The sequence below is a fragment of the Sinohyriopsis cumingii genome, chromosome 3 (assembly GCF_028554795.1).
Source record: "Sinohyriopsis cumingii isolate HCF-2022 chromosome 3, ASM2855479v2, whole genome shotgun sequence".
NCBI lineage: Eukaryota > Metazoa > Mollusca > Bivalvia > Unionida > Unionidae > Sinohyriopsis > Sinohyriopsis cumingii.
In genome coordinates, this window is record NC_142963.1 from 31,175,719 (window position 1) to 31,200,128 (window position 24,410).

General features: G+C 35.6%; 1 protein-coding gene across 2 annotated transcripts in view; it reads right to left on the reverse strand.

The window, feature by feature from the left end:
- LOC149802630 (uncharacterized) overlaps nucleotides 1-24,410 on the reverse strand; it is a 74,981-nt gene that overhangs the window by 36,590 nt on the left and 13,981 nt on the right. Inside the window, exon 1 of one of the 2 annotated variants that reach the window (XM_089951950.1) lies at nucleotides 587-773. The exons of the other annotated variant lie outside the window; for it this stretch is intronic. Within the exon in view, the coding sequence (XP_089808076.1) occupies nucleotides 587-728 (142 nt within the window). The 5' untranslated portion in view covers nucleotides 729-773. Of the gene's footprint in view, nucleotides 1-586; nucleotides 774-24,410 lie in introns of those variants that run through there. 2 annotated transcript variants of the gene reach the window in all.

A 24,410-nucleotide genomic window follows, 5' to 3' on the forward strand; every position in this document is an offset into this window, starting at 1 on the left:
ATACTACATACAAATTGACCGATAGATAAACAAACACTGACAAACACGACCACACTAACACATAGAAAGATATACGGATAGATAGATACATACATACATACATACATACATACGCAGACAGATAGATAGATCGATAGATAGATAGATAGATAGATAGATAGATAGATAGATAGACAGATAGATAGATAGATAGATCGATAGATCGATAGATCGATAGATAGATAGATAGATTGAAGTTCAAATTTATTGATAGGCAAGGCCTAGATTGCTGATAACCCTTTCCCCGTTCATGTTCGAAATTAACATTTACAAAACAGTTTTATAGTGGGTCTTGTCATCTATTGTCCAGAGGAAAAAAAATGAATAATAAATTACATAATTCTGAAATAGTTTGATTTATTCTTCCCGCTGACTACATGCCGTAAACTGTATTGTTTGTTACGATGAGTCACGTGTTATTTAAGGTTAATGACATCCATATAGCTTGAAATCAGTTTGTTTAATGTACTATGATATTATAACTATAATTCAATTTTAAATTTAATAGTGAAAAGGGGTATATAATTTTAAAAAAAAGTGATTTTACCTGTTCGTATTACTGTCACACACGCGGTTATCAACACAATGACTTCAATAAAGCGACCTCTCAACATGTCGATCGCAATGAGGTTACTGGCCGACTTCCGTGTTCTCGCAATGTTTATACACATGAGCAGAATATTACACATGTGTTTGGGTACAGTACTATACTTCTCAGAAGATTGAAGGTATATGGACAGGTATTAGCTGTCCATGTAAGGAAATACTGGTCGATAATGGGATTTGCTCTTAGTGATTGCTGATCTCGTGCGATGATTTCGTAGGCGTCAGGAAGTATTATGTGGTATGCAACAATCCCACCACTTATCAACTGGAATGATGGTTAGCGAAACAAATTCTATTGCCATTTTGACAACACCCATACTATTTTAACATTATACAAAAATATTTAAATCAAAATGGTTACCCTTCATTTTTTTTCACAAAGAATTCTTCTGTGATGATGATAAGGAAAAAGTAAACCTTTAACGCGTACTTTTCATCTCAGTCTGTAGATATGATATTGGTGTACATCTTTTCAGATGCCAACATCTGGTTTGATTGGACAATGTCCGATTTAAGTTGGTAAATTTGTCAGAAACCCCAATTCACGAGTCGACCTTAATTACTGAAGTGAACTGAGATATTAAGAATTAAAACTTTCCTTTCAATCTGTTGATAAAGAAAAACTGAATCCAGATTATAATTTTGTAATGACTATTGTGCGAGACTATATTTCGGTAAATACTGATGAGGTTCAAAAGTACTAACCAATCTTGATATATCAAATACCGCGTGGCTTGATTAAGTTATTTAATTTGTTACGAATCTGTGCTCTTAATACAAGTAACAGAAAAGAGTGAAGAAAAAAAGCTTTGCAAAATTTAACAAATAATTTATTTCCCTAGGATACAAAGTCAAATATGAAAAAAAAGAACTTACTTTATTGCGAATTAAATCCAAAAATAATGCAAGAATTAAAAACACAAGTCCCAGTAATAAAATTCCTGAATGAAGCTCAGTTCAGGTCCCGAAGAGATCCAAAACTGAAGGCGACGACATGTTTTATTATGGTCTACGAAGTGCTGATATATCAACAGTCTCTTGTTGAATCACATAAATATTATTCCAGGTTTGAATTCAGTATAAATTCCAATGAACGTCTTTATCCTAGAATTTTATCAGAGCACTTTTGTATTTCCAGAGAAAATAATCACTTGAATTCAATAATTTGAAGAAAATAAAATTCAGCCCACACTGGTCACAACATAATACAACTTAGAGTGCTAGATGTTAAAGCACGAATGGTAAAATCTTCACAGTCACAAGATAATATAGTTCTCTGCTTGACTTGAGGTCACAATTAACATTTTCTAAAATCAACCATTACCTAATGGAAAATAACCTTCTAGAATGATCTGAGGAACCTTGTTTATTTACAACACAGTAGGCTACAAAATTCACTTAGGAATCTCCAAAACCCTGAACATGATCAACATATTTACTCCTTCATTGTTTACCTGAATAATAATCCTGATAATAAGCTCATACACATAAAGAATAATAAAATTATTATTAGTTGTTTACATAAATGAAATAAATTTTAAAAAATTAAAAAAACAATCAGGTGAAGCAGAAATAAATTCAATTTTGGACAAGGTCAAGTCAGCGTACAATGTTACATTACAATAACGTGTAAAGGAATAAAACTATTAAAACTAACAAACAAGCAATTAAATTAAATATACATAAAAAAAGTATTCATGCAAGAAGTTGCATATTCCTTCTAAATGTTAAGAGGGCAATGTAACATTAGGATATAAAGAGAACGAAAAGAACTGTTGATCCGTGCCTTTGAAAGTTGTATTGCTAAAGTTCGTTCAAAAGGAAAGTACATTAAAATTATTAGACTTCTGTATCAACTATAATGCTGTAACTTTCTTCCAATCATATTTCCTACCAGGTGATTCTAGTATAAACCAGTTGTCACATACGCACAATACTTTCCGCAAAACTTTGGATGAATATAATACAGTCATAGTTCTCTTTTGCGACATTAGCAAAGGCGTTAGACAGAGTTTTGCATTTTCATCTTCTTAATAAACTTCGTAGAGTGTGAGCGTCAGTTCATTTCTTTAATCAGTTCAACTTCTGCCTTGACAATAGAAGACAATGGGTGGTTATTTCATGACAGACTGATTCGAGACTTATTCAGGCAGGCGTGCCCCAAAGATCAACATTGAGTCCCCTTTGATTTTTAATCCAAATCAATGAAATTGTCGTCGATTTACGTTAATGTACCACTTTGCTGACGATTGTTGTCTGTACATAATCACGTTGGTGTTGTTGTTTTTGTTGTTGTAGGGTTTAACGCCATTTTTCAGCACAAGATAGGCTATACATGGCGGCCAGTATAAGAGGTGGAGGAAGGATCCTGGAAAACCCCGGAAAGAACCACCGACCCATAAGAAGACTCTGGCAGGCTTTCTCACATACCCACGTTAGCCGAGCCTGCGACTTAAACCCACGCAGACAGAGGTGAGATGGTAGTGATCCGAAACGGTGAGCGCTTTAGATCACTCGGCCACTCAAGGCCCCACATAATCATGTAATATCAGGAAATGTCACAAAAATGGCTGTAGAATTCGTTTAAGATATACTCTCCTTTTCCACTCAATTATATTACTTGCGAAAAGACTGCGAGCAAGAAAATTACGGTTACTTAGATAGCGAGGGCGAGGCTTTCCCTGAATAAATAAGAAGGTGTGCTCCTTTGTGTTCGCAGACTATTTCTGACATACGCTGCTCTGGTTGAGGGAGATTTATTTAAGAAACACAATCAACTTTTTCATCTCGTCATAATGTTCACAAATTGTGGCTTGTGTATTTAATTAGAAATGCCTGAAAGAAATCGATTTTTTATTGAAACAAGTTACTACTCCAAATAAAACGTCTGTTTAAAATTACCTTATTCCCTAGACAAACCCCAAATGAATCACGAATTAATTATTTAACCGTGCAGGTTGATGTGAAGGCGAAGTAAGGGTAACGTGTTTTAATTTATTAAAAAACACGCATGCATTCAGCCTGGTTACGGGCTGACATTTTGGTACGAAATTGTCAAAATGTGCAAAATGTTCAACTGGCCAACCAAATGCCGAAAACCCTTTTGAGAAGTTGACGTTAGTCGTATTGAAGAAACTTTATAACAAACTTTGGTCAGAATCCGAGTGATGTTCTAATGCATGTGGGCTTCGTTTAGTCGGTGTAAAAGGAAAAATGTTAATACAATACTGTTTAAAGAAACAAAAAAAAAAACAAAAAAAAAAAAAACAAAACAAAAAAAAGATAAAATGATACACCTAAGTCTTCCTAGTTCTGGAATGCGTTGTCTCTTAATCAGCATTAAACTATATCTAGGGCAAATATCACTCGTGGAAATGTTTCACCCCATGATGTAAATATTTGTCATAATAGATCAAGGCCAGCACATAGTGCAAGATGTATATATTTCCTCATTCTCGTTTATAAAAAAAAAATTCCTCCATACGTAATTAACGTACCGTAGCCAAAGAATATAATCAGGCCCTTATCTGCATCACTCTATATTTCAACTGGCACAGTTTTTCAATGTGTCAAAAATGGGCCTTAACTTCATCTAGGAAAAAAAAAGACAATGTCGGCAATTTAAGCTGAACATTTAGGTCGACAACAACACACTCTTTCGAAAGTCGCTCATTGAAATAGAAAAGGACACTAAAGGCAGAAAATATAACCCAGTATATTGGGGTAGAAAGAGTTCTTTGAATACGTAACACATGAACAGTGGCAATACATGAACAATGATTGGTCCAACGGCTGTAATTTGGCTACGGCATTAAACTGCAAACAAGCAATGCAAAACCAAAAAGGCATATGAAAATGTCTCTCAAAGAAGAATTGGGATTTAAAAAACTAACACAAACGACGAAAATTCTGTGCAACTAGTTTCGCATTTAATGTATGCTTTTTCAGGCACAAAGATACCGCATACCAGGCCAAAAGATACCGCATACCAGGCCAAAAGATACCGTATACCAGGCCAAAAGATACCGACTCATTATTTCAGATGATTGTCAATTACTAAATTCGTTGACTGAATTAAAAACATATTTCCAAAATATACATTTTCCTACACATATAGCTGATTCTGCGCTGAACAAAACCCGTAAACTTATTCAACATGAGGCTTTAAACACAGCAAAATGTAAAGTAGAGAAAAATATAATTCCTTTCACAATGCAATATAATCCTTTATTACCTAATATAGGCCTTATAATTAATAAATATTGGAGTCTCCTAAAGTTATCAAATAAAACCAGCGTCAGATCACTATACAAAAATGAACCAATTCTTGCTTTTAGAAGATCCAATAATTTGCAAGATTTTCTAATTAGAACTAAACAGACAGAAAATTAAAAGACAATTTTCGTCATCTTAATGTAACAGACACCGGTGCTCTCAATGTGCAAACATAAAAGAAAGTACTTCTTTCAGTAGCGCTAATACAAAAGAGGTATTTTCTCTACGTAATAACACTAACTGCATATCAACTGATGTTGTTTATTTGATAATATGTAAAAAAAATGTAGCATGCAATCTGTTGGACAAACACTTCAACAAGTTTCTAAGAGAATGAATAATCATCGCTTTCATATAATTTAAAAAAAAAATAAAGAACCTCAGTTTTCCTCTAATATTTCAACACATTTAACACCAATAATCACTCTCTACTCGATTTTTTTCATGCCAATGGATATTGTGCATGGTGACATGAATAAACTAATGAAAGAAACTTATTGGATTCATAAGTTAGATACTTTGTGTCCTAATGGCCTTCATACCAAACCACGATATAATATTGCATAAAATGTTTGTTTTTATTAAATTGATAAATTGTGTATCCAATATAATTATATGTATGACTGTCTCTATTTTATTTTATTATTTTTCTCAAAGAAGAAGAAATTGCATATTATCAATAATGGTAGACAACTAGAACAATTAAGGATTCATAAACTTGGTAATTTGGAAATAGTTTACTAAACAAACTTTGGATAGAAGTAATGTTATTTCACCTGAAGAATTTTAAAGTATTTGAAGATATGTCTGAAAATATAAATATTGGTCATTTTGCTGATGTTAAATGCAGTATGCAAAGCAATGAGAAACGTCAAAATATTAAATCACCAGGTTCACCCAATCTTCTATATGAATACATTACACTTCTCTGGTATAATGCTATCCTATTTGGTGAAGATATTTATACGTAATATTTATGAGCGGAGATTTTCCATCCTGATAGTCAGACGGAATCTTTATAACTTGACATAAGAAAGGAAATTCTGAGAATGTAACTAATTGTGGAGGTGTGACCTTGGGCAGTTGCCTTTACAAGTTATTCACAAGTGTTTTAAATTAGCAGTTGGTTACATGGGTAGATGGGTACAATATAATATTAAATACGCCGTTTGATTTTAAAATAATTACTTTATGATTGATGCTATTTTAATCTGCAGGCATCATTGATTTTCATTTAGGAAGCATGACATACATGTGTTTTAGTTGACTTGATTAATGCGTTTGATTCAAAATATAGGAATGGTTTATTCGAACTGTGTTTTCGTTGACTTCTTAATTGCATTTGATTCAAAATATAAAATATAGGAATGGCTTGTTCGAAGTATGTTTTCGTTGACTTGTTTAATGCAGTTTATTCAAAATACATGAATGAATTGTTCGATAAACTTTATTCGTTTGAAATATTTGGTAAAATATTTAATATAATATAATCAATGTATAAGAATGTAGACTCTTGTATGAAGCACCTCAGTATTGCAACGCAATCTATCTCACTAAAACTTTTCCGTACCCGTTGCCTACTTCCGGGTTGCCCGTGTAAGGCTAATATATCACCTTCAGGAAGCCCACACGTGGACCGCCACCCACATTTTGAGAAGTCATGTTCTAATCAGTTTCTTTGAGTTTTTAGTAGGTGTCAAGCAATGACAAGTACTGGAGTAAATATTGTTTTCTGTGTTTAAATGACTTTGAGTCATCCTTACGTTAATGTATTACGTTATTATATAGATACTGTTTATGTTGACGATATGTTTCTACAAAGTCAGCTCAATAGGCTAAAGGTTACTGTGATAAATGGTCTGTTATATGGAACGCCAGAGCCGTCTTAAGATGATACAATTTTATGATGTGGAAACTTCTTTATATGATGTGCTTTTGTACTTATATGAACCTTACCGACATTGTTATTTTTTTAATTTGGGACAAACTTGATTTTATTTTAAGACCCTTTAAATATGACTAAACTATTAAAATATTTCATTCAATGTCCCATGTATTGCTACCCATAATATTAGTGAACATATAACCCTCTGAGTAAGTGAAGATTTTATACCAAGTCTTCCATCTGTTTATATTTTTCTTCCACTTGAATATACTTTGTTTTCTGTGGCCCCAAAAACCCCCCGAGTGATGATACAGATCATCCCCTTGTCAAGTAAGCTACACGGTTCTCCGAATCATAACATTTTTCTTCATTGGTAGCGTGACCAGATTCCTTTCCACCATATATATTTTCGGAATGGGTGGGGGCAAATATGTAGTGGTCAGCCATAATGTTTTACGGATGTAGACCAAATATGTTTAGAGGTAAAACCGGGAGAGGGGGCAAGTGCACCCCCCCCCCCCTTGCCACTATGTGTGGGCGCCCATGCTCCCCGCATGAAGATAAAATGTCTGTGTTTATTAATAATTTTCAAATCATTCAAAGTACAGAGGGAGCTTAAGGACTTTGCTAATTAAATTAACTGGTTTTCGTCGATGTATGGACAAAATTCGATCTATGTAATCAGCATAACAGTTACAATGAATACATATAATTAATTCGCTGTTTATTTTCGATTAATGTTAAGGTCTTGTAACACGCGTTTGGTGTTAAAATGTTCATTCATACATGTGCCACTAGTTCCACAGCATTTTTCATCCATTTGGTGTCAGATGTGCATTCTTGTATGTGCAAACTAATCCCACACCATGTTATCACCCATATGGTGTTATATGTAAGTAGTGTATGGGGACGACATAGCAACAATGGAAAATACTTTACAGACCCCACCCCTCCCCGGACGATAAAGCGACAAGGCTTTTCAGATCACTCTGGGACGACATAGTGACAAGGGGAATTGAACATGGGGGATATTGGGACTGTATAGAGACAAAGGAAATTGGGGTTGTTTGTATCGGGATAATATAAATGAACAGGTGAGGTGACGTAACGGTACTGAACATTGGCAACAATGTAGCAAGGGGCTGACCTGAATACGTGTGCTACTCCTGGGAGAGACAAATACAGGAGAGATATAGACATAATTTCCAGCTTCAATGACGTCACTGTACTGAACACTAGGGGAATAATGGCATCAGTGTTGCAAGTGGCTGACCTAAATACGCGCTACTGTAGGTATGTAGGATGGTGAAATGTATTTGACAGAGATAAAGGGAGCTTTATAGAGACAAACAAAGACCAATAGATACACACACACAAACAGACATACGAGCGCACACATACACACACAAACACATGAGGTGAAGAAGAAAAATATAAAGCCTAAATATACTATCCACACAGAAGGGAAAGGGAAAATAAACTCAATACCTACTATCAACATACTCCAATATTTACTATAAAAAGAACCAAATATACTATCCACACAAAACGTACACGCACGCATACAAACACACACTCTACTATCCACACAAACGTACGCGCACGCATACAAACCCCAAATATACCATCTACACAAACGTACCCGACGTATACACACACACACACACACACACACACACACACACAAATGCACAAACTTACGTGAACTCATGCAAATACAAACACACACACAAATATCAGTATAGGAGTTAGTGCTTATAGTCACACTACTCCACAATCAAACAGACTAGTCTCTTTTTTTTGAGTTCTGGTTAGCCCTGAGAAGGGCTGGTTTTTTTCTTTTTTGAACTTTAGATGCACCCGGTTAATGGTGACATCTCCCAGGCCGGACACCACAGATACAACAGCGGCTCCAGTCTTGCTTCCAATTCACAGTTGTTCTTTGGAGCGTAGAGGCAGTCTGAGTGGCCTCATCATCCCAGTTTTAACTTTGACGGATAGCTAAGACTTCCCTCCTTCCCCTATTCCACACCCGTGGATGCTTCCAACCTACCTCCTGCGGACGCTGAGGCTCCAGCTCTTGCTTCTGCCTCTCCAATTGTTGGTCCAAGTTCTCTATTTGTGGGACCATATGTATCTGTGCTGGTAGTGGCTGTGGTGCTTGTCTCTGTGGAGATGTCGTCACCATCGGCTTGACTTCACAGCTCTGTCTTAGCATCAGGTGAGGAAGGTTAATTTCTTTCTTTTCCTTCTCCTCTTCTTTCTTTTTCTTCTCCTCCTCTTCTTCAAGCCTGGCACTTTCTTGTATTGCATCCATGGCCAGCTCATCCAGGAGGCGCCTAGCATACTCCAGGTGCATCTGAAACTCCAATAATTTGGTGATTCTACTCATCTTGAAAGTTAACGAGTGAACGCTGGGTAGCCAGACTGACTGACTAATTGAATTTACTTCGTTTTCGCCCAACAAGGGCATGTACGACGGATTTCTGCCAGCAAAGCTGGCTGTTTAATTAATCCTAGTGGAATAAATTAGAACCTCATACCCCAGGAATTTATGTGTTCACAGAACACTGATTAGTTAGGCCAGCAGGTCTTGTGACTAATAAGTCCCTAACGACATGAATGAATGGCCGTCATGAGTGTGAATGAACCCAACACGCACTGATGTTCAAGATGCATTTCAGTCTGTCACAACTGAGCAAGGGTGCAAGGGTGTCAGTCAAAGCAGTATGTGACGCCATTAGCGATTGGTTGCCACTATGACGTGACATCGGGACACCAAGCTTAGGACGGGTGGAAATTGTTCCTCATCTCCGTCCATGTACGAATGTCCGAGAGAAGTAGGAGGCTAGGGACTCGGCAAGCCGGTCATTGATGTTGTATTCTCCCAGAAAAACAAGCTCGTACTTATTTCAAATCTAGTCCAGTTATATACATGGACAATAAAATGCCAATAATGTGCAGGGCACCTGTGCAATTGTTCAAATCAACTAAGTCAGAAATTTTGAAACTGATTCATTCTGAAGTTAGAATTTAGTGTACAAAGTATACATTCGATATACTAAATAAATACCAATCGGTAAAGTCGAAATGACTTATAATTAGTTTGCATCACGCATAAGAGAAAAAAAAAAGAATACAAATTTTGATGGCGGTAACGAAAGAGAATAAATTAGTTTTTTATATAAAAAATACTTTTATCAAATAGGTTCTCTAGCCAAAATGAGAACCATGAGTATTCGACCAGGCAACTTTAAAAGTAACTCGACTATACATCTCGAGTTTCAGGAATGTCTCAGCTTGTCCGGATATGGTCTCCACTGGTACACGGTCTGGCAGGTTTTTCACTTGTGGACAGCACCCAACTTTTGTCAGTCATGATAATTTTCAGTCACAGTGATAATACTGTGCTAATAACGCCGTCCACCACATAAAGTCCCAGCTCTTTTGTCTGTATAGACCCGACGAGGTAAGTAGACAGGTTTCCGCGAGCGGCTTGCATATGTATATTTGACACGTTCCCTTTTCTGCTATTTTAATGGCTCGTTATGGCCCATGTGTAGCACGCTTTGTCGCTCCTGTCTCTGCCTCTTTCGAATGATGGTCGGCCCTCCGGCTTAATTTCTTTAGACATTTCCTAGGGTGATCCTGCACAATTCCTGGCTGTCCCGGACAAACAATTAGTCCATGTTTGTCTGGTGGCTCATCATTATCCACAATCTTTGTTATAAATCTCCTAGCCGCCACGCGGACGATAAGACAGAGTGCTCCACAATGTTGTATGATCGACGTCCTCTTGCTGACTGGAATGTGGAATGTAGTCAGACTGACGAGCGCTTCCCTTTATATTTGTCAAGCACGGGAGTGGAGGAAAACATACCCCTGATACCAAAACTTAAAGAAACACTCACTCACTTTTTACCTACAATCACAAACTGCAAACAAAAAACACACTGACTATTTGACAACACAGGGAAAGAAAGTGTTGATAGACGCACTTCTATTTTTTGGACATAAAACAAAGAAACGAAGTACTTATAGACACTCAAAAGTTATGATTGGTAATTGAACGTGTATCTCTTTTCTAGAGTATTGGTGTAGCCCTTAAAAGGGCTGTTTTTATGGACCGGGAGTTACGGCAATCTTTTATCGTCTAAGATTGCGTCCACGTCTGCAGACAGTCTTTTCCACAGGATAGGGTCTGCCTTTTCGAAAAGAGAAGGAGAACTCTTTCGTATCTACACGGTAGTCGACAAATCCTCTGCTGTTGCTGCTGCTATCTTTGCTTCTGAATTCTGTACTTCTCTGTCCATTCTTCTTTCTTCTTTGTGATTTCCTCTCTGAAGAGCTTTTCTTATTAGGTCTTCGGTCACTTTCAACATTCTGACATTCTCTGTTTCTTCAGGTCTGGGTATCAGGCTTTGGCTGACACGATATAAATTCATGTAAGCTTCATTCTGCTTGGCTAGTATTGAACACATCTTCATAGGAGGATGAGTCAACAATATATGGTCAGACTGGAGACTGCCTCGCTTTATATGGTTCAAGCGCGGATGCCATAGAAATCAGGATTGGTAGACATCGTGGTCATCGACAAAGTAAACGTGACAGAAAGAATGAGACATCGTAGTCGAGTAGCGTGGTTTTCTGGAGTACGTACGTGTCCTAACTGCACAGTACCGTCTCTAGCACTCTTGATGACACCATCTGTTGTTTTCTTTCTTGCAACCTTTCTCTTTCGTGGTGGGTTTTGAATCGAAGTAATGTCAAATTCCAAGTCACAGAATATAGAAAGACACAGAAAGAGACAGCGATATTTCAAAGAAAGACTCACAGAAAAAGTAGTGACTCCAAAAAGAAAACTATCTCGTATGGTACAAAACATTTATTCAATTACATACACGAGCTCTACGACCTGTGCTTTGGTCTCAGTATTATATATTTAATACATAACAATTGGACATATAACAAACATATTTACAATTTATGTACATATTCATCTCTATATCCCAGTGCAAAGTACTTTACACATTTCTCATTACTCTACACGTTTAATTTTATAAACCCCCAAATCTCGGTTACACCATGATCTCTCCATACTTCAGAGTCCTTATACAAATCATATGTATCATTCCTACATTCCTCACCTTTATCCGTGTAAAGTCTATACATATTTCCTTTCCATGTATTACTTTTAGCCACAATTAAAGCCATAAACTTTCGCTGTCTTTTCTCTTCCACCTTTCAATTAAAAAACTCTTTAGATTCGCTCAACTTCACATCAGAAATGGTACCGATACAATTACTGAATTAACCTCAAATTCTTACTTCTACTTCCTCGTCTTTTTCACAAGACAAATACTCAGCCTCATTCTGCTTCTACTTTATTACGCTGAGGTTGAAGTAAATCTTCAAAAAACATAATATATCTGCAAACTGCTCCAGTAAATTCAGTAGGATACCTGGAGAGAATATCATGCCGTTGTTGAGCTGTCAAATCTGTTCTTGACAAGTACAGGCTCCAAAAGAAAGTTCTAACAAATATGAATCAAATTTATTTGTTCACTTGATCTGCCTTTCTCCTATGCAACTCTTGGCCAAGATCATCTTTATTCACTAACTTGGATTCTCTTCTCCCCTTGACTTGTAATGAAACTTGTAGATATAGTCTTGTATTTCCATTAGTAAGCTTTTCATATCACTAGTTACATTCCTATCACGTAATGGAACTTTCACTCCAATCCAGTTAATGTTGATTCCAAGGAAGCTAACCGGGCCATGATCAAAAAGCATAAAAACTATCATTCAGGTGTATCCCATATTAGTTTTAAGAACCCAGTTCTTGCTCCTAGAAAAGTATTTTTAAAAATCACTTCATATACAGCGTTTACATTTACAATTCTTAAAAGAATGCCATTTCTTGCACACTACATTAAATTAGATTGTATGTTTTCCCCTTTATATTCTAGCCAATGTTTGCGTGTCCGTACGGCAAAGTGACATGGTTGGGAAGCCGTACTCGCTTCTAGTAAAATATTTGATAGACTTTTTCCAAAGGTCGACCGACGATTTGGTGTGTGGGTAAACGTACAATATTGTGCGGTTCGTAGGTGGTTACTTTAAAGTTTTCATCCTATCTAGACTGCAGGGCTTCTTTCAGTACACCAAAGTTCACTAATCGACTGGTGCTATAACTGAGAGTCAATCCTTTCTCTTTACACTTGGTGTGCACTTCTCCTTGTTTGTCCCGGTAGTCGTAGCCGTAAATGTTAGGACCGCCAAACAAAACAAAACAAAACTTAGCAAAACTTAGAATCTTGTCGTCGGGGTGCTCGTCCGTCTAGGCTCCTAAAAGGTCTCATTCGATGTCAGGGTGGCGTTGACCCAAGGGATCGATGTAGATGCAACTGTCTGTGTCAAAGTACAGGACGTGATCTCCTAACAGTTCTAAAGTTTCGTACAATTTTAAGCGAGCATGGGCTGTCACGGAAGCCGCAATGATGATATTTCCAAGTTCGTCGGCTTCTAAAACATCCAGTTCTTCATCGTAGTTGACTAAGATCAAGTCCTCATGAAGGACTTTCACATGTTTCCTTTATTAAGTTTTGTCGTGAATCATCTGGAAGTAGCGGGAAGATTCTTTCAAATACTCCGTCTTGGGTCAACACGGTCGTTGTGCCATTTTGCCCCACATGCAATCTAACATCATTTTTGCAAACGATCGCCTTCCTTCGTTTTTCTCCACGTGGCCTAAAGTGATGTCTTCCTGCTCCCAGTATTTCTCTTTGAATTTATGTTGGTCTTCGGGAGTGTGGCACCAGGAAGGATAGCCGCTGACTTCTTGTTTCAGTTTCAAGAAGGCATCTGCGTAGTCTGCGAAAATTCAGTACTTAGCATGTATGTGTCTAATTAGCTGCTAGTTTAGTAACGTAATTTTGTAATAGTTCAAATTAGTAGAAGGGTATTTACACCTTTTAATTTTGTCCTCAAATAACTTCGTGATCGAGAAAGCCAAGAAAGAAAAAAAGTAAATCACACACGCCCGTTACGTGTACAATACAGCTAAGTTATTTTTAGATCTCTAAGAAAATAGCTGTATACAGACCTACATGTATCCTAACCTTGACAAGGTCAAGGCAGAAATATACGTGCCGATTATTTTATACGATGTGTTTGGAAAATGGAAATAAATCCACGCTGCAGTTTATTTACTCAGTATAATAATAATCATTTGTAGGAATCCAACATAGATAACTTCATAATAATTTCTGAAACATATATCAACAAGGATGGTCAGCTGGTGCAGTGGTAGCGTGGCTGATTATTATACTCGAGGTCTGACGTTCCAATCCCGTGACTGACAAATGTCGACGGTGGCGAATACTTCGCGCTTTTTCATTAAAAATGTGGGGGCTCCAGCCCAGGGATTTCATGTACACCTCCTCGCCACGTCGAACAACATGGTGAGCGCGTTTAGCACTCTCCCCGGGGTTTAATATTGGTAGAGGTGGGTGTGTGTGCATGAAATTGAAAGGTCTAGACAACCTTCTGAATCTCTAAAAGTTCGTTTCATTTAGGGATTCGCTGGGGGGTATTTATGCAAGAATTTGTGGAGCCTCCAAAAATAAACCATAGCGTGGCGTGGGCTCTCAATCTCACTGAAGGGTACCCCACACAAACACATTCAGAAATTATGTCAGCCAAAAAGAAAAGCCTCCTGGGGTGCCAAAAAGGACCCTATGGAAAGCACAAAGGCAAAGATAAAGAGACACCGTGAATGATAACCGCTCATCATGCTAAATTTGCATTTTAAAATACATATTATATAATTAATTACGAAAATATTAATGTTTTATTTCTGCAATTAAAATTTGAAACATGATGGTATAAAAAGTTCTGATGAATTAAATCTTGAGAAAATAATTTGTGATTTTGAATTATTACTATATTGAAAATTTGAAGATAGATATACACTACCAGCAAAATATAGATTCATTATGCTGATTCAGCAATCTATGTTTCAGTTCTTGGCGATAGTCACAGATACAGAAGTTGAGAAATTCGTATCTCTCTCACGTACAATTTAAAAAATTAGATCAGAATTATCTCACGAATACGAAACAAAAATTATTATTAATACACACATAAGACAATTGAGAAAGATTATGTCAGATCATTAAAATAAAAGCGCTGTCACCAGTGACCGTAGTGATTATGAAAGAGGTGAAAACTTTACTAAAGGGGATTGTGACAGTGAAAGTTATGGCAACAGATAACGTTTCAGCTTTGTCTGGGGTAACGGATTCTGAAAAAAAAACAATGACAATTCTGTTAATTAATATCTATTGGTGACTGGAATAATAATGATTATAATATTTATTTTGATAATAATATTTATCCATGAATTTGTCAAGGGATTCAGATTTATTTTTATTCTTATTTAGTTATTCCGATAATAATAATTATTCTGATTCAGTCCTATAATATTATTTTTAATTGCATTTACCCCCAAAATTATGAAATCATTCATATAATATTTTTTTAGGATCATTTACTTCGTCAAATTATGAAATCAGTCCTATAATATTATTTTAAGTAGTATTTACCCCAACAAATTATGAAATCTGTCCTATAATATTATTTTTAGTAGCATTTACCCCAACAAATTATGAAATCAGTCCTATACTATTATTTTAGTAGCTTATACACTATCAAATTATGACATTAGTCCTATAATATTATTTTAGTAACATTTAACCCAACAAATTATGAAATCAGTCCTATAATAGTATTTTTAGTATGATTTACCCCAACAAATTATGAAATCATTCATATAATATTATTTTTAGAATCATTTACCACAAAAAATTATGAAATAGGTAATATAATATTACTTTTAGTAACATTTACCCCAACAAATTATAAAATCTGAATGATTTTAAGTATTTTTAGTATCCTTGACCCCAACAAATTTAATAATCAGTGAAGAAAATAAATTAATCTGATAATAATATTTATTCTGAAAATATTTTATTCTGATAATGTTTATCCTGATAATACTATTTATTCTGATAATGATATTTATTCTAATTCAGATTTAGTTTGATTTCTGATAATATTTATTTTGATTCCGATTATAATTTATTCCATGACTTTGTAAAGGGATTCATATATATTTCTGATAATAATACTTATTCTGATTCTGAAAATATTTTTTTAATTCTGATAATAATATTTATTATGTAATTTTCTGTTTTTCTGTAGGACTTTTATGATTTTAAGAATCATTTACCCCATCAAGTTATAAAATCTGACTGATTTTCATGATTTTAAGTACAATTTACCTGAAATCTGCACGAGAATCATAAAAAATAAATTGTTATAATATATTTATTAGTTCCTTGACAAAGTCAAGAATGAAATTATTATTATGCATTTTTTCTTTTTTCGAACAATTTTTTAAATTTTTTTGAGTAATATTTACCGTTTACACCATCAATTTGATGAAATTGCTTGATAATCTGATTTAATTTGGGTAATATACCCATCACTTTGATGAAATCTAACTGATGATCATAAAAAAAAACAAAGTCAAGGGTAAAATTATTATTATTATTATTATGTAACTTTGTATTTTTTCTGTTTTCGATGAGATTTTTATTATGTGGAGTATTATTTACCCCATCAATTATACAATCTGACTGATTTTCGTTATTTTAAATATCATTTACACGAAATCTGAACTAGAATCAGTAACAGAATAAATCATGCCTTGACTTGTCAAGGATATTTTATTTCCCCTGATTATGAATCAGGATTGAAAATTAGTCACTAACGTGAAGATATATGATCTTACATACAGATTCAAATTCAAAACTTCATTCCGTAAATCAAGTAAACGTGCGGATTCGTCAGTAAGTTTGAAAAGTATTCTTGATAATAGCAGATTATGGCAGCGCAGATAAACTGGATTAATCGGTTCTTGTACGATCAAATATCCAGGAGGTACTTGAGGTGTAAATGGATATAAAATTTATCCTTGTTGAACTTGATCTGATCTTTCAAGATCTATTTGATAGAGCTGCCATGGATTGCGTCACATACAAGATTAACTGCGATTACTGATGTTATATTAACAATTCCTGTCGAAATATGACGACCGCCACCGTATGGATCATTATGTTTGAGAATACTTGCTGGTGGAGCTATTTTTCTCCATGACTCGACGATTTTTGGAAAATATTCTTTGATAAAATCATTGAGGTATTTCATTTAGTTCTTTGGTGTTAAATATGGGTAGTATAAAATTAATTAAATCTGCTTCAGTTAATTTATAATGATTGAGAAACAACTGTTTTAATGTTATCGATTCAGACAGTCGAATACCAAAGTCACCTATAGGAGTAATATCTTCATCACCACTAGCGACTACTGTTTCAATAATGATTTTATTAATAAAATCGAGATCTGATTTAACTTGGTTTAGATGTTGTATTGTTTCAATAATCTGTTGTTTTATATCATCATTATAATACTGAGCAATAGAAGAAAGCAGATTTTGCAAATCTATAAGTGATTTAGAGTGTTCAGACTTAATATCTTCGGAATAAGAATATCTATCGACATATTCTTCATCGATGATTGCTCTTTTCTTTCATCATCGAAGCTATACACACTCATTCTTAATTTAGGAAATCTCATACCATCAGACGCAATGCAATAGTCCTCATCAGTAATAAGGTTTCCAAATATAATATGTTCGATATTTTGGATGTTTTATAAATATTCTCTTGTTTGTGATAAAATCAGCGAGTTTTGGTTCTGGTGGTCCTTAATAAACAGTCGGAATTTCTGGCCATCCTAACACGCTTCGGATTGATGATTGATATACATCTACATATCTAGCGAATTTATTTATATCGCCGCTTATAAAGTTGGTTCGTGAACAGTGATAACTATCTTAAATTATCTAATATTTGGCCAACTATGATATACTTGTAATTGTGCTAGTGCTATTTCTTTTGCTGGAATTACAGTTGGAAAGTTGACTCTAAATTCAGGATTGGTTGAGCTTGCTGATATCATCGTTGTTTTCGACGGAGTTGTATTAGCGACGATCTGCTGTAGTAATTCGTTCAACGTTGAAATTATTTATAACTCCTGATTTTAAATCCCGATTTTCTAAATCGGACGTAGATTCTGACAGAGTAATTGCTTCGTTATAATTCTTAATCATGTGTGTGAACTCCGTATTGGATATTATTCCATCACTACGACCTAATGATATCAACGAAGATAATTTGGAGTATGCTAGCTTCGCTGCATGCAACTTTATTGTATACTGATGTAGTTTTGTATTTGCACACGTAGATATTTTTTTCGATGATATTAAGAACACCAGCAATTGTTGTTGCAGCTGAAACACAAATTGTTATAACTGCTGGTGATGTCATTGTTATTGTCGATAGCAATATGCTTATTGCAGCGATAACAGCAGACGCCGAATACACATTTATGTCAACGACAACTACACGTCTTTGATAATTTTTTTTACTTTTACTGTATATTCGTCAACATTTTTTGTTTTGTTTGCCATTCACGTACTTGATTGTATCTAAAACGTTGAACCTCGATTGGGGAGCTCATTATATTTCAAGTAGGTGGTAGTTATAGCGATTAATTCAAGACATCAGTAATACAACACTAGGTTGCTTTTTTCTTCAGGTTCCACCACGAATGTTCCCTCGTCGTTCCAACATAACTAACACATCCAGTAAACGCGTTAATTGGATAACGCCATGGTATTGTGGTGTATATCGTAAATGACATAGTACCAAGTACTGATAATCTGTATAAACCGGTAACCTCAGCGCGATGCTGAATGGATTTATTAAGTGGTGACCATAATGTTCATCCAGTTGATACCGTATATACTACGCTGTCGGTAATTGTTTTCATGCCAACAAGGTTAATGTCGATGACTGGTGGACTTTCAAAAATTTCATTAATGGCTCTATTTATGTTTCTACGAAAATTCGAAAACCTTTGTACTTGATTAGAATATTCAGAACTAACTGTGGTCTTTTCATCATTGATTGTTATTAACGAGATTATTATCGGAATGTTGCTATCATGACATATTTCTTCGTTGCAGCTTCATCACTTGATTCTGGTTCTCCAAGACCAGTAATTTTATTATTAGTCATATTGAGAGAACCAGTCATTGTATCACCTGCGGTTAATAAACGACCATTGATCTCAGTTCTGATGGTGTTGTTATTGCTGTCTACATATCGTTTTGTTACCACATCATCATCTGATTTTGGTTCTCTCACATTAATAATTGTATTTTTATTCATATTGAGATCGCCGTACATATATCTCCAATTTTTCTGATGCGTTCAGCAATTTCGCCCAGGATTGATAGAACTGATTCCTCTGATTTTTTTTAATTTTACCGTTTTGAGTAAACACCACGAAGTAATCTTTGCTTCCGTCGCATCTGACAACGGGATATTACTCGTCTTTAATCGCCCTTGTTTATCCTGAAAAACAACGACTTCATCTTGGTCCACATTTCAGGACTCAAAAAATTAGCGAGTTCATCCTTGACCTCGTCAAGGGTTGCATATTTAGATAAGTCGCCTTGAGGATTGCCCTGAGTCTTACTGAGAGTACATCTTCCGTAAATATCTACCATTATAATTTAAGATCTTTTTAAAACGACGGTGTACGGCTATACCGTCTACTTGTATACTCGTGCACGACTTTATGAGGTGGTGTTGTTGATGATGACAAAGCGTCGAGTACAGCAATTACTTCACGACCATATATTGGAGGATCTGTTATTGTTTGTGTTGGTAACGTTGAATACCAGCCTGGAATATTTTGAAGATGAGTAATTTGCACTCTGCCGACATATTGTAAAACATTTTGGTGGTTACAACCCATACGAAGCAAAATAAACCATTCTACGTGGATCAATCGCGTATGCAACAGAATGAGTAACTGGACCAGAACGTTTATCGAGATTAATGATATCGGTTTCAATATTGTTTCGTTGTTTCGGTAATTGATCACGCATAAAAACACCTCTGAAATTTTTTATATTTAATTTTTAACACCATCAAGTAAATCAAAATTAGACAAAGGATGAATCAGCGAAGTGTTCCTGGAAGTCTCAGACCTTTTCCGTACCAGTGAAGGGTTCCAGGGAATCTTAGACCCTTTCCCTTCTATTTAGAAGTCTTTATTCCTTTTCCTGTTGCTTTCTTTAATACCATTCCAGCAGCAATGCCAACAACACGAAGTGCAGCTGCTTTTGCAACAGCTGAAGCCGCATCGACTATTAACGCTGGTATTGCTGCAAGAAGTGGAAATATACCGCAAGTCTTGATTGAATCTTAAATGGCGCGCGCAGAAAGATTAAGTTTAACGCCTGTTTTTTTTTTATTGTTTTGGCGTCATTGAAATGCCTGAGTCGACGTTCTGGCAATTATAGTTTATTTTGGCCACCTATGATCTGATCTGAAGCTTTTTAATCTGACCGGGAGTCAGACTGACACTAATATGATATTATGACATCATAAATATCATGAGCGTTTCAATTACATGTTTTTTTACTGGGGCATCAATGACTCTCATTCGTCCACTAACATCTTTAAGTAGCATCGCTTTATCACTGAATAAAACAGCGATTGCTCTGTGCTCAGCAATAGCTCCTTTTGTCACACGAGCTCGGAAGTATATATCAACGACAGATTGCTTATGTAAGTTTAACTGTTCCAACGAAAAGTAATAGATTGGATACAGTGTTGTAAAATCTAGTTGTGATATTTGTAGACCGGAATCAACATTTTGATCACGTCCCATGAATGTCATCAAACGAAGATATACTCGTGCAAAATAATTATTCTCAAAATTTAATAATACTTCTTCAGATGGCTCTTGATGTCCATTTATTCTCAGGAAAACTTCACAAAGTTTGTCAAATATCATTGGACTGCGTTCTTGAGAGTTTAATCGTGTAGTATCTTGGAAGGCAATAATAATTATATGCCTTGGTGCAAAAACACCTTGCTGTGATGCTATATGTCGTGTGAATAAACCGTTAACTACGCTTTGAGTACTCTGTGTGATCATCTTCAACCATGACAATGTTGATTTACCGCCCTGACTCATAAAAGAAAGTAACCGTTGTTCTTCGTCGATCGATGGAGTCATTACTGGCATCCACAATGAAAATTTAAATAATATTACTTTGCCATCAGCAGCTGCGCCACCTTCACGTCTGATCGCATAATTATCATTACCCTTTCTCACAAGCACAATTGTATGCTTGGCTCCGAAAATGATCTTTCTGACATTTCTGCAAAATACAAATATATGTGACAATGAATTACAAACGAAAATCTTTTACGATCACCCGTTAACATTAATCCATGTGTTCTGAACCCTAAGTTGAAATTTTCGTTGACTTCTTTTAATATCTAAAACTCAGCGGCGGATCTGTCAATCATTCCAGCTGGTTGTGGATCAGTCGAAGTATTTCGTATCACTTGTACTTTAAGATGTAGTCTATCGTCAGGTTGGTCATAATTATCCTTAGCAAACATCATTGACGGACCAGTTGATCTTGTATAATCATCTGAATATCTTGCGAGACCCAATATCGTTGTGACAACGTCAACATTATCTTGAATTGATTCAATCTCTTTTCTATCAGTTATGTATATATAGCACTTCTGAATAACGCCATGATGCCATTATTAACAAGACCAACTCTGATATTAGCTCCGAATGGTGTATTAGCGACGACGTCTGTTACATGTTCTCCTTCTACTTCAATAAATGCTTCAGCGGGTAAGAAATATCTGCTTGTATCCTAAACTTGCAGCTCAATGCAACCACGCTGATTTGGCTGTCGTGCTTCATTATAATAATACTGATATTCACACACAGATTTATCTTTGAGAACTGGTGCGTCCATGTCAAACGCTAGATCGGATACACGTTTAAACATCTTATTATAGGGCATAATTGCTATCATCTAACACGAAGATCACTTCCTGCTATCAGACTTTGTATTTATATTTTTTTATATGGGTACACTAGCCAACTCTGCTAGTTTTTGATTTGCAGCTTGATTGATTCTTTGACTGACATTTGCAGGCATAACTTCAGTGCTGGATAATTTTACTGGCTGAGGTTTTCTTCGTATTAATCGTGCTAGTCTATCCTTGATTGCCGAGAATGTTTTACTAGCAATATCACTAACAGCACCCATACCCTGACCACTAACAACGGCAATAGCTTTCATCGATAACTGTTTTGCAATCGGTATTGATTTTGGAGCTATCCTTCTTAATAAACCCTGAGCAACATCACCAAGTCCATCACCGTAGGTACATTTTTATGTTGGTTATCGCGAATTTAACACCCTGACCATTACAGGTCAACGTTGCTCATTATCTATAATCATCTTATTTTCTTGTCACTGATCTAATTGCATACATCCTTAATCGCTGTGATAATCATCAAGTATTTCATCAATAAGAGACCGATACATATTAATGTTCATGATACCGCCTGTAAGTAATTGTTGACAAATATCAGCTGCTTCATTAACAATTTCTGGGGAATTATTACCAGCCCGTTTTCCGCCAATCAGAATTTATAATCGTTTAATATCGGCAAGGACGTTACTGGAACATGGTGTGATAAGACCACTTTATTGAGTAAGAAGACAACTTCCAGTTGTTTCTTCTGCTTCTTTGTTACTTGGTGAAGAACCTAATTCCCTCCTTCGTCTAATTTCTTCAAATTCCAGATCTTCTTCTTTTTGTTTCCTTTCTCGTTCAACCTCTTTAAGTTTCGACTTCATTTCTCTTTCTCGTTGTTTCCTTTCTGCTTTTGCTTTTTCAAGTTGCTGCTTCATTTCTTCTTCTCTTTGTCTCCTTTTTTGTTTTGTTTGTTCAAAATACTCATCTACTGCCTGGTTAAAAATGTCAAAATTATTGACATCTTCCTCAGATCTGATTTGCTGAATATTATTAGCGACGCGATATACATCCCTAATCCAACTGGCATTTTTTAAAGTTTTAACATATTCGGGTTTTACATACTTATCTCTATCACGATATCCAAGCGCAGCAATATTAATTAATTTATCTGATACCGGCAATACCTTTAGGGGTAAATTTATCTGTAGTGTTAGTTCTAACTCTTGGCAGATGTTGTGGTTGAACTTCAGGTTGTGGTTGAGGAGGTTGCTGGGGTGTTGGTTGAGCTGCTTGAAGACGGCCATCAATATCAACAGGCAATGTCTCAAGTGCTTTTTGAGCCGTCTCAGTTACTGTAAATTTTTCTTGGATGGTTCGATAATTGGTTTGAGTAACTGTTATGTTCCTTCTGCAAATTCCACCTGAGACTCATAACGTGCTTATAGTTGCTGCTTGACAGCATCACGAACAGGGATATATTTCTTAATTGACTCTAGCCGCTCTCGAGCTAATTTAGCTGTGCAATATTTAATTATTGATATAATAATGATTTAATTACTCTCACATTACAACAGCAGGGAGGGTGGGACCAAAAATGAGTGTCCGAAAGATAAAAAAAAAAACGCATAAAAATTTGAAAACGAACGACAAAGATGAAGTAACAAAATGAGCTAAACCAATTAAAGAAACTCTCGATTTTTAGTTAGAGGCTTCAGTTTGAAATTATTGTCCTTGTATTTTTCACTGTTTTCGTATGAAGTTTTCTATTTCATAAATGGACTTTCAAGCAAGTCGTTTGTTCACCCTCCCTGCTGCTCATCAATAAACCATAGAACCCAAACTATACTCCTTTTTATTCCCTCCCCAACTCTTGTGGATGATAAATAAAAAAGTACATGCATTGAATATCAATAAGGAGATTAGTACAAGGAGCGGCACTGGAAGAGGGCAGGAAGGAAGGAGAAGGTAGAAAAGCAGAACTGATACATATGAGTACAAGGGACTACTCACTGAAAGGAGACTCTCTCACATTAGGACATTAACTCTCATGCAGTGCAACAAAGAATGCATTGGTCAACAGGCCAAAGTAATGTATTAATTTATGAGTGGGGTGTAATTATCGAATTTATATCCAGAAATTACTCGGGTAGTTTATTTATTAATTAATTGATTAATTATTATTTATAAAATTCTTATATATTTTACTTGGAATTGTTCATGTACTTAGGCTGTCGGCAATGCTGACCGGGGGCTCGTGAGTCATTCAAAATTTAAATGCCCACCTTTCTACAGCAATAGTCCAAATACTGTAGAAGGGTTGTGACATACATATTACTTTCATTTGATCAGAGTCTGAATTTTGTTTAAACTATTGCGTCAGAGATTTATCAAGAACAAAGTCTTTGCCCATTCTAATATATATATATATGTATGTATGTATGTATGTATGTATGTATGTATGTATGTGTGTGTGTGTTTGTGTGAATGATCAGTGACAATCTGTTTATTATGTGTAAGAGGTCATTTTATTCTTACTAAAATATAATTCAGCTAGTTACACAATAATGAAATTTATATTCACAAGTGAAGCAGTAAAATTATGA